Source organism: Saccopteryx leptura, chromosome 5, assembly GCF_036850995.1.
Source record: "Saccopteryx leptura isolate mSacLep1 chromosome 5, mSacLep1_pri_phased_curated, whole genome shotgun sequence".
NCBI classification, from domain to species: Eukaryota; Metazoa; Chordata; class Mammalia; order Chiroptera; family Emballonuridae; genus Saccopteryx; species Saccopteryx leptura.
The window spans coordinates 217,634,207-217,649,128 of NC_089507.1; the positions used below are offsets into that span (position 1 = coordinate 217,634,207).

Sequence of the window (14,922 nt, forward strand, 5' to 3'; positions counted from 1 at the left end):
GAAGAAGGAGCATAAGAACACAGTGGAGAAGAAAGGGGCCCCTGGCTGGCAGGGAAGGAGAAAGAAGGACTGGTATTTGCAGGTGAATGAGAAACAGGATCCGCGAAGGGAGGGGAGGGGGCTCTTGGAGGGAAGAGCCCCGAGCAAAAGAGGTCCGCAGAGGAACCAGAAAGGGGTCCTGAGAGAGGGGCACCCCCGGGGGTCAGGCAGGACGGGGGAAGAGTTGGGAGTCGGCGAAGGAGGAAAGACCAGGAGTGAAGGTTTTATGTGAGGTTTCTCTGGCCAAAAAGGGCCTGCACCATGTAGCAGGCGGCACAAAGATTAGGATGGGAGTGCAAATACTAGAAGCCCTGAATGTAAGGGATCTCCAACCAGTTCCCAGGTTTTTTGGCAATAGTTTAATTGGTGAGGGTGTTAAAACTGAAAGTCCCTTCAGGAGACCACCTGATTCGATTTTCCAGTGGATTCTGTGGCCTCGCCACAGCGGAGAAGAAGAACAGTTTCTTCTTCTTCAGGGAGGAAGAGATTTCAGATAAGACAACTCCAGGAGTGTTTTTGAGTCAGGTTTAGATTTCTGTGCCTGTACGGCCACCCTCAGTTCTCGGAGTGATCAGAGATGAGAATTGGGTGTCTCGCAACTCAATCTCTGGCCACCGGACGGTTAGTAAAGTAGATGTGCTCAGGATGTCTCCACGGGCACACACGCACTCGGAATAGATAAGAGGTTTCTGATGCAGCTGCGGATTCAAATAGGGAGTCTCGGCGGAAAGAACTGTGGGGAGGCTGGAGGCAGGGGACTTACCGCACCGTGTTCCAAAGTGGGTGGAAGGTCGGAGACCTTGGTTCTTTCCCAGAGTGGGAGGGGAGAGGAGCAGTCCTTGTGGACTTCTAACCCCTCCCGGGTTTCTTCGGCACCAAATGTAAGACTTTTTCCCCACTGAGAAAGAAGGAAAGACGTAGCCACGAAGTGTGGATAAGCAAAAGCTTTATTTAGTACAGAGCACTTCCTGGACAATGTTCCCTGGTCCGGTGGACACGGGCCAGGAAAGTCGCAGGGATGAAACCACAAGTGGGATATTCAAAGGATCTCATCTAGAGTGGTCGAGCTAATATGGCATGGCGAAATTTCACTGTCTGAGACAGTCACTCTTTTTTCCCAAGGACTCCTGGGAAGTTTCTTTTGGAACACATGGATATGGATGGGTGGTTCTAGCAGAAGTTTCTGGGTCTGGTTTCTCGTGTGACCTATCCCCATTGCTGACCACCTTACATGATTGATGGATGGATGGATGCATGGAAGATAACTTCATGGAAGCAACTCAAGGACTTCAGCCAATTACTACCTTCTGTTTAGGGATGGCTGTCTGTCCAGGGATACAGAAGAGATGAGGTGGCAAGGTTGTAGCAGATGGTGGCTTTAATTGTTGTTCCTACAGAAACAGTCAAACCATCCCAGTTCTTCCCAAGACCACATACATGTCCAACTTCTGTTGCAGCATTCCAATGAAGACCATCAAGAAAATCACTCACTGGACTCTGTTCAACTATTACAACTCTTTGACCTGAAACAAGAGTATGTCCCGAGGCCCTGGCCAGTTGGCTCAGCGGTAGAGCGTCGGCCTGGCGTGCGGGGGACCCAGGTTCGATTCCCGGCCAGGGCACATAGGAGAAGAGCCCATTTGCTTCTCCACTCCCCCACCTCCTTCCTCTCTGTCTCTCTCTTCCCCTCCCGCAGCCAAGGCTCCATTGGAGCAAAGATGGCCCGGGCGCTGAGGATGGCTTCTTGGCCTCTGCCCCAGGCGCTAGAGTGGCTCTGGTCGCGGCAGAGCGACGCCCCAGAGGGGCAGAGCATCGCCCCCTGGTGGGCAGAGCGTCGCCCCTGGTTGGCGTGCAGGGTGGATCCCGGTCGGGCGCATGCGGGAGTCTGTCTGACTGTCTCTCCCCGTTTCCAGCTTCGGAAAAAGTACAAAAAAAAAAAAAAAGAGTATGTCCCGAGCAGCCCTGCACTTTGCTAACATGCCCGCGGGTCATGCTGAAAGACAGCCATGGGCGTTTTGAGTAGCTGTGCTCTCCTGAAATGTTTATTCCTGCACTCCCTTTCTGTAACTCCTTTCTGGGTGTTTTTATGTTGAAGACACCAAAATGTGCAGGCAGTAGTTCTCGGGAGGTTTTCACCCTTACACACACCCATGTTGCTCGGGTCTACCTACACCTCCTCTGCTTGGTTTGTCAATCTGCTATCACCTGAATTTATTTCCAGATTACCTGTAGATTTCACTGAGACCCTAAGGTTCTCCCCCCTGGAAACCCTGAATAAATAAATACTCCTGAAATTTGAATACAGGACCTTCTGTGTATATATGCATCTGTGCATTTTTCGGTAAGGATATACAATACTTTTTCCTAGTCTCCAAAATATTTTATTGTAGTGTCAGAAACAGAGACAGACAGGCAAAGACAGACAGGAAGGGAGATATTAGAAGCATCAATTCTTTATTCCCGTACCTCACTTGTTCGATTGCTTTCTCATATGTGGAACTGTGATATTGGGCTGTTTGAGCTCAAAAGGAGAGGATGTTGAAAAGGATGTGGCCAAAGAACCAGGTCTTTGGACTAAAAAAACAACACCTGGTGTATAACTTGAGTTTTCTTGGACAAATTAGAAGGATGATGTGTCTCAGCAGAAGCCTTGGATTGGAGAGCTGTAATGACTCAGCATTATAGCTATATTTATGGGTCTTTCAACCCATGAGTACCAAACAGTCTCAAAGCAATGACTCATGATGGGAGGACAGGTCACAGCTAAAGAACCTGCACTTAGAATATGGAAGTCTAAAAGGAGTGTACCAATAAAATGTCTGTGAAAATGCAGGACCTGAACACACCCGAAGAAACACTGATGTCTTGATGGAGATGAGAGGTATTCAGCACAGACATGAGATTGGAACAAAAAAAACCCCCAAAGGACAGAGCCTTCACAGCAGCCAGTGGGAGTAGTTATTTAGGAGGAGCATCCACTCAGACCTTGGTGATCTGGGAATTTCGTCTTCTCTAGAACCTCGAGTATACTCTCCATGCTAAAGCTCAGATTCCCCAAAAAATCTACTAGATTTATTTGGGACTTAATTTGTTTCTCAAGGGTTGGATTCATGCAGAAAACCTGGGCTGTGAATGTGAACTCTTTTCCAGATGCATGTGTGACTAAGGGGCACAACTGAGCTTATGAAAGACTTGACTGGAACAGAAGGACAAGAAAACATGAGGAAGAATTGTGTATAAAAATTGTAAAGCTGGTGGCTCCCAAGCCCAGACTCATTCTCAGGCTTTACAGGAGGGCTGAGTCCCCACAAGTCTGAGCAAGGCTCCCAAGCACCTCAACATTCCTTCTCTCCCAAAGCACTCTACAGCAAACAATAAGAAACATTTGCCCCTCGCAAAACCAGAGGCAAAACAGTTTACAATTTGCTGCCCTGAGGGCAAGCACCTGCAGCCTTCCTTACACTATACACACAGGGCGCTCAACCAATACAAAGGAGCAAATCTAAATACAGTATTTACCCAACAAAAATATAACAGTGGTCATTCCTAGGTTACTTAAATGAAACCTTTGATATCTTTATTCCAATTACAAAAAGTGAAAAAATAAAGACATGTCTATTTAATACCTAGTGCCATCGTCACTCTCATACAGAGGGGTGAGGGTTCAAGACTTTTGAGAGCCCCTCAAAGGTGACTCATAACAGAGGTAGTTACTCATAGGAAGAAGAATGTCCTATTGGAAGCTTGAGAAGACACAACAGGATAAACTACACTCACAAACACTGCCCACATCTGTCTTCTCCCTGAGTGTCCCCTGTAGCACTGTGAGGTATAACTTTTTTTTTTTTGTATTTTTCTGAAGCTGGAAACGGGGAGAGACAGTCAGACAGACTCCCGCATGCGCCCGACCCGGATCCGGGGCGTCGCTCTGTTGCGACCAGAGCCACTCTAGTGCCTGAGGCAGAGGCCAAGGAGCCATCCCCAGCGCCCGGGCCATCTTTGCTCCAATGGAGCCTCGGCTGCAGGAGGGGAAGAAAGAGACAGAGAGGAAGGAGAGGGGGAGGGGTGGAGAAGCAGATGGGCGCTTCTCCTGTGTGCCCTGGCCGGGAATCGAACCCGGGACTTCTGCACGCCAGGCCGACGCTCTACCACTGAGCCAACCAGCCAGGGACTGTGAGGTATAACTGATTGAGAAAGTATCACAAGTCCCTCCCTGGTCACCTAAAGTTTATCCTAATTCACTGTAGTAACGCAGCCCAATCACAACTACCAGCGTCCAGCATTGCGGGAGGGGCTGTGGGGGGGGGGGGACATACTCAAGACAGAAATTAATTGCAAGGGGAACAAGAGCCCCATTTCTCACAGCTTTTATTGAGCAGAGGACAAAACAAACTTTACAATAACACAGCCAACAGGATTACAGGGGAGGAAGATCAGGTGATAAGAAGAATGAATAAATAAGAGACTTTTTGCTAAGCTGAATAAAAGGCTAGTAAGGGTCAGTACATTCCTTTTCTTTTGCTAATTAACAGATACACAGGAAGGGAAAATCTAGAACCTCTAGGTTAGTTTTCTAAAACCTCTTCAAAAGCATTTCTCTGTCTGCACAAAGGCCACTCACTCACAGACTGTCTTGGTGTTGCATCCAAAACATATTCACTCAGGGCTGTTAACTAATGTTTCCCAATCAGGTCATACAGAGTTCAAATTTAGATGGCTGGTTGCCTACAATGCAGATGTTCTATGATGTATCCTGAGGTGAGATTTTCCCTAGTCTGTGCCCATTCATCTCACACACATAGAATGTGTACGCTGGCATTTGTGAGGGTTGGTATATGGCCCGAGCTGAAACTATTCTTATACACTTAAAGATGTCTCGTGAGAGCGGAGTCCCCGGAGAAACAATGGGTGGAGAATTGAGTGGTTTATTGGTGAATGAGTGCTGGAACGGGCAGAGGAAGAAGCTGACCTGCAGTGTGTTCAAAACTGAGATCTCATGAGCACTCCTGACCCAGGATGACCCTCTGAACCCAACAGAATCAAGTGTTGTAAAGTACCCAAACTCCAATTCCACAAGTTTACAAAGAGACACCAAGTCCAGATGAATTTTAAGAAGTTTTATTAAAGGAGGAGATTTATTATGTTTGCTGGCCATATATGGCTGACATGAAGCATTGGCAGAACCAAATCGTGCAGCCCCACAAATAGTTCAGGGTCTGCTCAGATACCCTTGATTACACACTGGCGGGGAGAGCATGACGTCATGGCACAAGCTTACAACCTTTGTTTTCACCCATACAGGTTTGGGAAAAGGATGAGGGGGAATGGGACACAATTCATTAGCAAGCTTACAACATTTGTCTATAGGACCTATAAAAACATTTCTACACATGAAAATTTATAAGGTAAGACAATAGCAAAAATGTTATTCCACATATTAAAATATATTACTAAATTTTCTAATGTTCATTTGCCATTCCTTTGTTTAGAAATATATACATTAATTACAAGATTTCAGGAGGGGAGGGGTAATTTCCATGAGAACAAATGCCCATCAATATAAGAAAAGGTTTATTTTAATCTTTCTCTTCCTGCACCTGGCTAGCTGTTTACCTACTTCCTTACAGGTGTGTGTGGGGAAGACAGGGAATCCAATTCTCCTTCCCCTCTTCATTTACAATACAATGCTATTGCCATCCTGAGTTGGTGCTAATCACACAACTATAGAAATCACATTTACAAAATATCTCTGCACTCCTAGCTCAAATTAATAAAATGTTTTTTAAGCTTCCTAAACCATTAATATTAATTCTGTAGCTTTTTGGTACCTTACAACACAAGAGGTGATGGGCAGGAGTGACTCTGTGTGAAGAAGCCAATCACTGTGGCTCAGAGCAGGTCCTTGAGAAGAATTCATCACCATGCCCATCAGCAGCAGTTAGCAGCAGCAGCAGTAGGGGTGTGGGCTCTGATAAGGTGATCTGAGCAGATCTCCAAAGGATCCCCACTAAAGGATCTCCCCACGGTATGAAAACAAGGACAGATAATCACAGGATCCCTACCCACATTCCCTGTAAACACACAGCCCCTCCCTGAGTACACCGTCATGTGCCTGCCTGCTGGTTATTGGCTGTTCTGTCACTGTTGAATGTGTGCTAACACGTCATCCACAGTCCTCACACACACACTTCTTCTCTAAGTGCATCCTCCTTGTGCAATGGGGGCTGACTTATGGCTACAGCTACCTGCATGCTGCATGCATGTGACTCCTCTGATGAATGTGTCCTTGGTGACTGATGACAGGTGACACATCTCTGCAAGTTCAATTACTACACACACACACACACACACACTCGGAGACAGTTGGGTGTCTTTCTGGTGTAAGATGAGGTTCCACTGATTGCTAAAGTCTTGACCATGATCCCTGCATATGCAAGGCTTCCCCCCTCCATGTGTCCTCAGCTGTCTCATGACATCAGACTTGCAGCTAAAGCTTCACCCACACTCCGGGAAAATGTTACGCTTGTCCTTGATTGTGTCCTCTGCTGATTAAGAATTTCTCTTTCCAGATAAGCGTCGTCCACAGCAACCGCACTTCTAAGTATTCTCTCCCGAGCAAGTCCTCAGGTGTGTCTTGAGAGCTAACTTATAACCAAATCCTCGTCCGCATTCTGGGCACATAAAGGGCTTCTCCCCCGAGTGAGTCCTCTGGTGTGCTTTGAGGGCTGGCTTATGACGAAATCTTCGTCCACACTCCAAGCACACAAAGGGCTTCTCCCCTGAGTGAGTCCTCTGGTGTGACCTGAGGTAAGACATCATTCCAAATCTTCGTCCACACTCCAGGCACATGAAGGGCTTCTCGCCCGAGTGAATCCTCTGGTGTGCGTTGAGGGTTGACTTGTCACGAAATCCTCGTCCACACTCCAAGCACACAAAGGGCTTCTCCCCCGAGTGAGTCCGCTGGTGTGCGTTGAGGGTTGACTTGTCACGAAATCCTCGTCCACACTCCAAGCACACCAAGGGCTTCTCCCCAGAGTGAGTGCTCTGGTGTCTCCTGAGGGCTGACTTATAACCAAATCCTCGTCCACACTCCAGGCACACGAACGGCTTCTCTTCCGAGTGAGTCCGTTGATGTCTCCTGAGGCCTGACTTATAGCCATATGCTCGTCCACACTCCAAGCACACAAAGGGCTTCACCCCCGAGTCAGTGTGCTGGTGGGCCGTTACATTTGATTTATCACCAAATGTTTTGCCACATTCATCACACAGGAAAGGCTTCTCTGCAGATGAGTGTGGCCCTGGGTGTCTGAGGAGGTGTGATGTAAGTGTGAAGCTTCGCCCACACTGGCTACAAATGTAGAGCATCTCCCCTGAGGGGGTCACCTGGTTTTTCATAACGTTTGATTCCACGCTGCAGTCTGGTTCGTGTTCGCTAGAGCTCACAGATCTAGATTTCGGGGTTTCTAAATCCTTTCTCCCTTTTTCTATCTGCATGGGGAGTACCTCTTGGCCTGAGCTGGACTCTATTTCTAGCACCACATGACCTCCCCTAGAATGTCCTCTGGGTGGACTGCGAAATGCGCCTGAGGTTTCCCCCTCCTCTGTCTTCACAAATGAAAGTCTCGAGCCGTCTTCTCTGCCTTCACCTTCTGTGTTTTCTCTCCAGCAACTCTGAGAAAAAGACGTCTGGTCCTGATGCCACAGGCCTGAATCCTGGAGATAGAAGTCACACATGTCCGAGCACATGGGAAGCACCTGCTGGCCAGGCAGTGTCTCCCGGGAGAAGGATGAAAGGTTGAAAATGTGGGAGTCTGTTTCTGGCCTTGATTCTGCTGGAGAAAGAAAGTTCAGTCAGAGAAGCCCCAACAGACTACAGGGTTGTCCCCACCTGGTCTCAGGAAAACTAGTGCCCTCCTGCCACACCTGTTATTAATCATGTGTGTACAACGTCATTTGTTTCCACCAATGATTTCTTTAGGTTCCATTTCTACACAGTCCCTTTTCTTTGGAACTACAGTGAAACCATCCCAGAAACATCTTCTACATGTCACTCAGACTGGGCACCTTCCAGGTAAGCAATCTGCCCTGTAAATACCTTCAATACATCAGCTCTTTCTTTCTAAGTCAACCAAGCCATGACACTCCATGATTCTCCCACTGATGCCCAGTTTACACTTCCCGTGTACTTGGAGGTGACTGTCTCTATGACACTTGTGGAAATCTCCTTCCTGACTTTACTTATTACAAAAAAAAAAAAAAAAGGACTGAACACATAAAATGTTACTTAATCAAGAGGTTTCCAAACACAGAAAATGGTACATTACACAGTGGCTGCAACAGAGTGTTTAAGAAATGAATCTGAACTTCAAGATGCCCGTCTGCAAACAAATACTTAGAAGAAATAATTTCTAAATACTAAGTTCTCTATTAAGTACTGTGACTTCTGCCATGGACAAGAAAAATGCTGCCCTTGGATTCAGGATTTTGGAACCCTGCGCCCAGACCAATCTCCTCACACTAACATCACACTTCACAACAGCGTTTCCATGGGCCCATGGAGATTGCTGAAGGATTAGTGCCACTTTGAAACACATTTTTTTTTTTTAATTTCATTCATAGCCATTTATTCTGAGCTTTTATGAAGGGAGGGTTGAGAAGACTAGAGTTTCTTTTTTTTTTTTTTTAATTTATTCATTTTAGAGAGGAGAGGGAGAGACAGAGAGAGAGAGAGGAGAGACAGAGAGAGAGAAGGGGGGAGGAGCTGGAAGCATCAACTCCCATATGTGCCTTGACCGGGCAAGCCCAGGGTTTCGAACCGGCGACCTCAGCATTTCCAGGTCGACACTTTATCCACTGTGCCACCACAGGTCAGGCTGAAACACATTTTTAAAAGCCAAAATGTGGTTTCATCATCACTGCTTTTCCTCGATTTTTTAAGAATACCAGACGCAGATTGATGAGGCGCTGGCACAATGGATAGAGCATCGGACTGGGACATGAGGACCCAGATTCGAAACCCCGAGTTTGCCAGCTTGAACGCCAGTTCATCTGGTTTGAGCAAGGCTCACCAGCTTGATTCCAAGGTCACGGGTTTGCACAAAAGGTCACTCTGTCTGCTGTAGTCCCCAGGTCAAGGCATATATCAGGAAGCAATAATGAGACATTAAGGTGCTGAAATAAAGAACTGATGTTTCTTATTTCTCTCCCTTCCTATATGTCTACTTCTATCTGTACCTCTCTCTGTCTCTGTCACAAAAAAAAAGAAAAAGAGAATAGCAACCCAGACAGAGGTAGGTCTTTTGTCAAGATTCCAAAACAGACAAAGCTGAACAAGAGGTAATAATACATGACAAGAACATTTGGCCCTGGCCTGTCAGCTGAGAGGTAGACCGTCCGATTACCATGTAGGAATCCCGGGTGTGATTCCTGGTCAGGGCAACAAGAGAAGCAACCATCTGCTTCTCCACGCCCCCCATCTCCCTTCTCTCTACCTCTCTCTTCATCTCTCCCAGCCATGACTCAGAGGGAGCTAAACTCAGATGCTGAGGATGATTCCATGGCCTCGCCTCAGGAACTAAAAATAGCTCTGTTGCCAAGCAACAAAGCAATGAGCCAGGTGGGCACAGCTTCCTGCAGGAGAGGCCTTGGGGGTGGACCCCTGTCAGGACCCATGCGGGAGTGTTTCTGTTTGGTTCCGTGGATCTCACTTAAAAAAAACTTTAAAAAATTTTTGTTTTATATTTTGATTACATTTTGAAATAATATTTTGATAGATCGGCTGACATAAGATTTGTTCATCTCATCCAGTTATGTCTACCTATTTAAAAAATGTAGTTACTACAAAATTTAAAATTATCCCTATGGCTCACATTATATTTACACAGAAGAACAGAGATCTAGAACAAGGGGTGGAAACAATAGAGCTTGTGACCTATTTAATCCTCCTCTCTGTTTTTTCTAATGTCCATAAGCTCAGGATGGGTTTTACGTTGTCAAAGAGAAGAAAACAAGCCAATAGAATAATATAGTTCAGGACAAATTAAAATGATATGAAATTCATATTTTGGTTTCTAGACAGAAATTCTAAAGGGACACAATCATACTCATTCATCTACATACCGTCCTGGCTACTGCAGCGTGACAGGGAGAGAGTGCAGAGTGGTTAGAGATCGCATCGCCCATAAAACACCTAAAACAGGTATACTCTGACCCTTTATAGAAAAAGTGGCCAATGGCTGACTCACTGTAAAGTTGCAATTGAAAGTATTTATCCAGCCAGGATTAAAGAATCAATGTAAATTTATACATAAAAGACAAAAAAAAAAAATAGCACATGAAATGCAAAACTCCGATGGTTACAGAAGGTGTTTCTCACCACTCTGCCACGTGCAAATGCACTTCCAGTCCCACCGGCCTCCTTACAGTCCTTACCCTGCAGGAAGATCACTTCCTTAATGCCTTAGCGCCAACACGTCTCCACCTGAAATGCGCTTGCCTTAGACACACAGAGTCTAACTCCGTCACCACATCATGTCTTTGGTCAAATGTCACCTACTCATTGATTTTAAATTTTGCCCGCCACCCTGTCACACTCGAAACTCCTTTGCCCTGCTTCATTTAATCATTAATTTTTACTAGGAAGTGCTTAGTACCATCTAACGTACCATCCTATCCCTGCACATGAAGCTTCTTGTTTCTTATCTGACTCAACACATTGGGAAAAGTAAGCCCCCACGGGCAGGGGCTGCTATTCCTTGACTTCTCTGTTGTTGTAAGTTTCTAGAAAATATTCTGGCCGACTGTACGTGGTCCATCCCGCTACCGCAGTAAGGAAGGAGAGAACACAGTCTCACCCAGCGAGAGCAGGTTCCTGTAGTTCTCCAGCGTCACTTCCTTGTACAGGCTCCTCTGCGCAGGGCTCAGCCTCCTCCATTCCTCCTTTGTGAAGACCACGGCCACATCCCTGAAGGTGATCGGTACCTATAAACAAGCAATCTGTTCATGAACAGCAAGTCACCATCAATTTTCCAAACTTAATGAGTAAACGTCGTGGCCCTGGAGGGTCTGGGTCTACAAAACGTGGTCCAGTTCTTTCCCTAGCACACAGTTCTATGTACCAAATTCTTCTGGTCACGACTAGGGCTTTGAATTAAAGACGAAGGGGCAAAGAGATGACGAATACACCCATTCCTGGGCCCTAGACATTTATGATTTCTTAAGAGAAGTGATTTGTGAATCAATTTAAAACTCGGCCTGCCCAGGCAGGCTCACACTGCATAGAGCATCAAACTTGGACACAGTGTACGCAGGTCTGAATCCCCGATATCACCATCTTGTGTGCGGGCTCGTCCAGCTGGAACATGGACTCAAGAGCATGAGTGTGGGGTCACTGGCTTGAGTGTGGGTTCATAGTTATGACCCCACGGTCGCTGGCTTCTGTCTAAGGTCGCTGGCTCGAGCCAGGGGTCACTCCCTGTGCTCCCATCTCAAAGAGAAGTGTGAAAGCAATGATTGAACAGCAAGGTGCTGCAATGAAGAATTCATGCTTTTCATCTCTCTCCCTTCCTATGTTTCTATCGGTCCCTCTTTCATGCTCTCTCTGTGTCCAAAAGAAAAATTGAAACCTGAAATAGTGTTTTTTCACAAAGGTGACCTTGAGGATGCACTATGAAGGAATTTTGAGACGGAAGAGTTACAGATGGGCAGAAAAGTTTTATTTTAAAAGGGTCTTGGTGTCCACAGTGTATAGTCCAACAGACTCACAGCCAGTAAAGGAAGGGCGAATGTTCAGTACAGGGAGAGTGTAACTCAGCAGAGAACTGAAAAGCTGTTTTCCTTTTACATAACAGGGAAATTTGTTTAGACTTCCTCGCAGTCTCATATTCGTATGTTCATTCTTTCTTTCACACCTTGTATCTCTCCCCTTCAATATAATTTCTTTATTAAATATTGGAGATTTAAGGTAAAACATTGTAGCAACCCTGGAGACCAACCCAACTCACTCCTCAGGCTGTGGCTCTTGTCACTTGTTCATGTTTTCTGACTCGTCTTAGCGAGTTCAATAAAGATGATTGCCCCAGAATATGTGGCTCATCAACAGGAGGAGGCCTGGACATGCACCATCACGCTGACCCTCCACATCCAGAAATGACAGTCCTTATAGCAGGGCTCCCTGACCGTTCTGCCTGATCTACTTATGTCACCTGAGGTACAAGGAAGGAAAACCATCAACACAAGGACTACTTACACAACATCACCAGACAGAACAACAGCAGCCCGAATCTCACATTAAAAGCTAGTTAAAACAATAGACTAAAAAAAAAAAAAAAAGAATTTTAAGTATGTAAAAATCTCACCAAACCCTGGAAGAACACATAACCAGACCAGGAAGCTTCAGCCAGGGCTGAAAAATGGGCCTCCCACTGGGCGCATTGAGGAGGAGTGTCCTCTAGAGAGAACGGCCCATTCAGGAGTGTCTGAGACCCTACACATTCTTCTGGAAAGAGTTTGGCTAGAAGCTATTCCATGAGGACCCTTCCTGCATAGTCTATAGAAAAAAAAAAGGTCTCTGCATTCAGAATAATTAACTAGGCCTGCAATCAAGTGATTAAGAACATCCTTCCTAGTTTAGGAGAAACAACAGCAGGACATCTCTACCCAGAGTCAATAACTCAGTCATTCCTGCAAAAATTCCTTTTTTGTGACCTTTTCTGTTCATGTTGAGTTCAAATTCACATATTTTTAAATACTGTTCCTCCACACTATGCTCTGCTTCTCCACTGATTCAAGAATTTTAATAGTAAAAAAGTAAAATGGTGTTCGTTATAAACGACAGTATCTTTAGCTAGTGTGATCTGAAATGAAATTAAATATTACATTTAAAATTTTTAATATTCTCAGTTTTTGAAAAATATCCCTTATATTTTGCACTTTGTAGGGCTCTGCTATTCTTGGGTAGATTTTCCAACAAGGAAAATAAAACACAAATGTAGGAGTCATTCTAAATTTAACATGGTGCCTGAAATAGGAATAAGTCTAATGTTGATTAATTTTTTCCTTTTCAAGAAAAGAGAATATCCAGTTTGCCTCTTCTCTGGAAACAGAGCCAGCATTTCATAATAAAAAATGAAAATATGTAACCCCAACTCACCAGTGTTTCTGTCTTTCCCTCCTTTTCTTGGAGCGAGTCAGTGCAGTTGGAAGGCAGACCTAGGGGAAGAACAAAGCTCTGAGGGTGCAGGCCTCCCAGAATGCCCCGGGGAGCAGCTCCTCCGAGCCCAGGACAGAGGGAGCAGTCCCTTTACTCAGCCGGGGTCACTACAGTGCTCTCAGCTAAGCCCAGAGCCTTACTCCTCCTCCTCACCTCTCCAGACTCTCAACAACTCTCACCTTTAGCCTCATGATTTAGGGTCAGATTCTTCCTGGTCTCCATGTCTTCTTTGCACTCCGCTCGGTCCTGCTCTCCCAGGGCTGAAGGATAAGCCAACGTCACAGCCCGGGGGTCAGACATATGTTTGCCCTGAAATTCTACCAAGGGGCCGCGTAGACGTTATTTCAGCGCAAAATCGATTTTCTGCTCATGCCCCGGGTCACTTCACAAAACCGTCCTTGTGAAAGCCCACCAAGTTTCCAGGAAGCCAATACTGGTGGACTGGAGCAGCAATGTGACGTTTCCACACTCCTTACTGTACAAATCAGGCACTGCAGGTCCTGAGAGCTCCCACCCCAACCGCATCCCCACTCATTCACCGACTTGGGTCATACTCAGCCCCACAAAAACAAGCCCCCAAACCCAGAATTCTATATTCACAATCAGTCCGGGGTTCCCACAACCATTCACACACGCATGACCCAAGTAGGTGTCCCCTTGCCAAAAGCAGGGGGGCTATATGGTCGGCTCTGCACCCCCACCCACCATAGGGAATGCCTATCTCCTTAGCTCTGGCTGAACTCGTGTGCCCAGAGCCCAAGTAAACCTCGGGGAAGCACGTCTACAGTAACTTTCCTATGTCCATTGTATGGCCCAGAACCATCCCAACTCCTCCACAAAATGATATGAGCCTGACCAAACTGTGGCGTACTGGATAGGGCGTCTGACTGGGTTGCGGAGGACCCAGATTCGAAACTAGGAGGTCACCAGCTTGAGCGCGGGCTCATCTGGTTTGAGCAAAGCTCACCAGCTTGGACCCAACGTCACTGGCTAGAACAAGGGGTCACTCCCTCTGCTTTAGCCCCAAGGTCAAGGCACAATCAATGAACAACTAAGGTCCCACAATAAGAAATTGATGGTTCTCATCTCTCTCCCTTCCTGTCAGTCTGTCCCTGTCTATCCCTCTCTCTCTGTCTCTCTCTGTCTGAGTCACACGAAAAAATTAAATGAGAATTCCTGCTCACCCGCTCCAGCGGGAGAGGGAAGCACTTTGGTAGGACCCTCAACTCACCTCTTTCCAGCAAGCTAAATCTCATCCCATTTCCTTGCCACTAAATACACGTCTGGGGCCCCGTCCTGGCTCCAAAAATGAAACCTGCCGCACTTCCCGTTCTATCTACTGCACATCAGCCTCACTCATCCCAGGTCCAACCCACCAGCTCCCACCACGGATCCTAACCCTACTCACCGCCGCTCTAATTCCTCCTTCCAGCACCTTACGGGATCCGGGCAGCCGCGCGTAATGGAACCAGCAGCAGAGGTCACATGATTTCTCGCGTCATCTGAGCAAGAACTACGATTCCCAGAATTTCTAGAGGCTTTTTCTGCTATCGACCGAACTAGCGAGCTCTAAACTACGACTTTAATATATCTTCACATTGTCTTGTATAATGACGGTCGACCCGTTTTTACATTTTTTATTGATTGATTTGAGAGAGAGAGTGGAAAGCAGA

At 46.3% G+C, this 14,922-nt stretch overlaps 1 protein-coding gene across 3 annotated transcripts; it reads right to left on the minus strand.

The window, feature by feature from the left end:
- Window positions 1-5,872: 5,872 nt before the first annotated feature.
- LOC136405168 (zinc finger protein 343-like) lies at window positions 5,873-14,721 on the minus strand. 3 transcript variants are annotated; one of them, XM_066384261.1, is made up of 5 exons: window positions 14,658-14,721; window positions 13,429-13,509; window positions 13,190-13,248; window positions 10,893-11,019; window positions 5,873-7,871 (listed from the first exon to the last, which is right to left on the minus strand). In XM_066384261.1, exons 2-5 carry the CDS (start codon window positions 13,469-13,471, stop codon window positions 6,637-6,639), a joined length of 1,464 nt encoding a protein of 487 aa, XP_066240358.1. In that variant the 5' UTR covers window positions 13,472-13,509; window positions 14,658-14,721; the 3' UTR covers window positions 5,873-6,636. The 3 variants fall into 3 exon arrangements, with proteins under 3 accessions (XP_066240358.1, XP_066240356.1, XP_066240357.1); XM_066384259.1 differs by having other exon boundaries at window positions 13,429-13,566; XM_066384260.1 differs by lacking the exon at window positions 14,658-14,721 and having other exon boundaries at window positions 13,429-13,700.
- Between the last annotated feature and the right edge of the window lie 201 nt (window positions 14,722-14,922).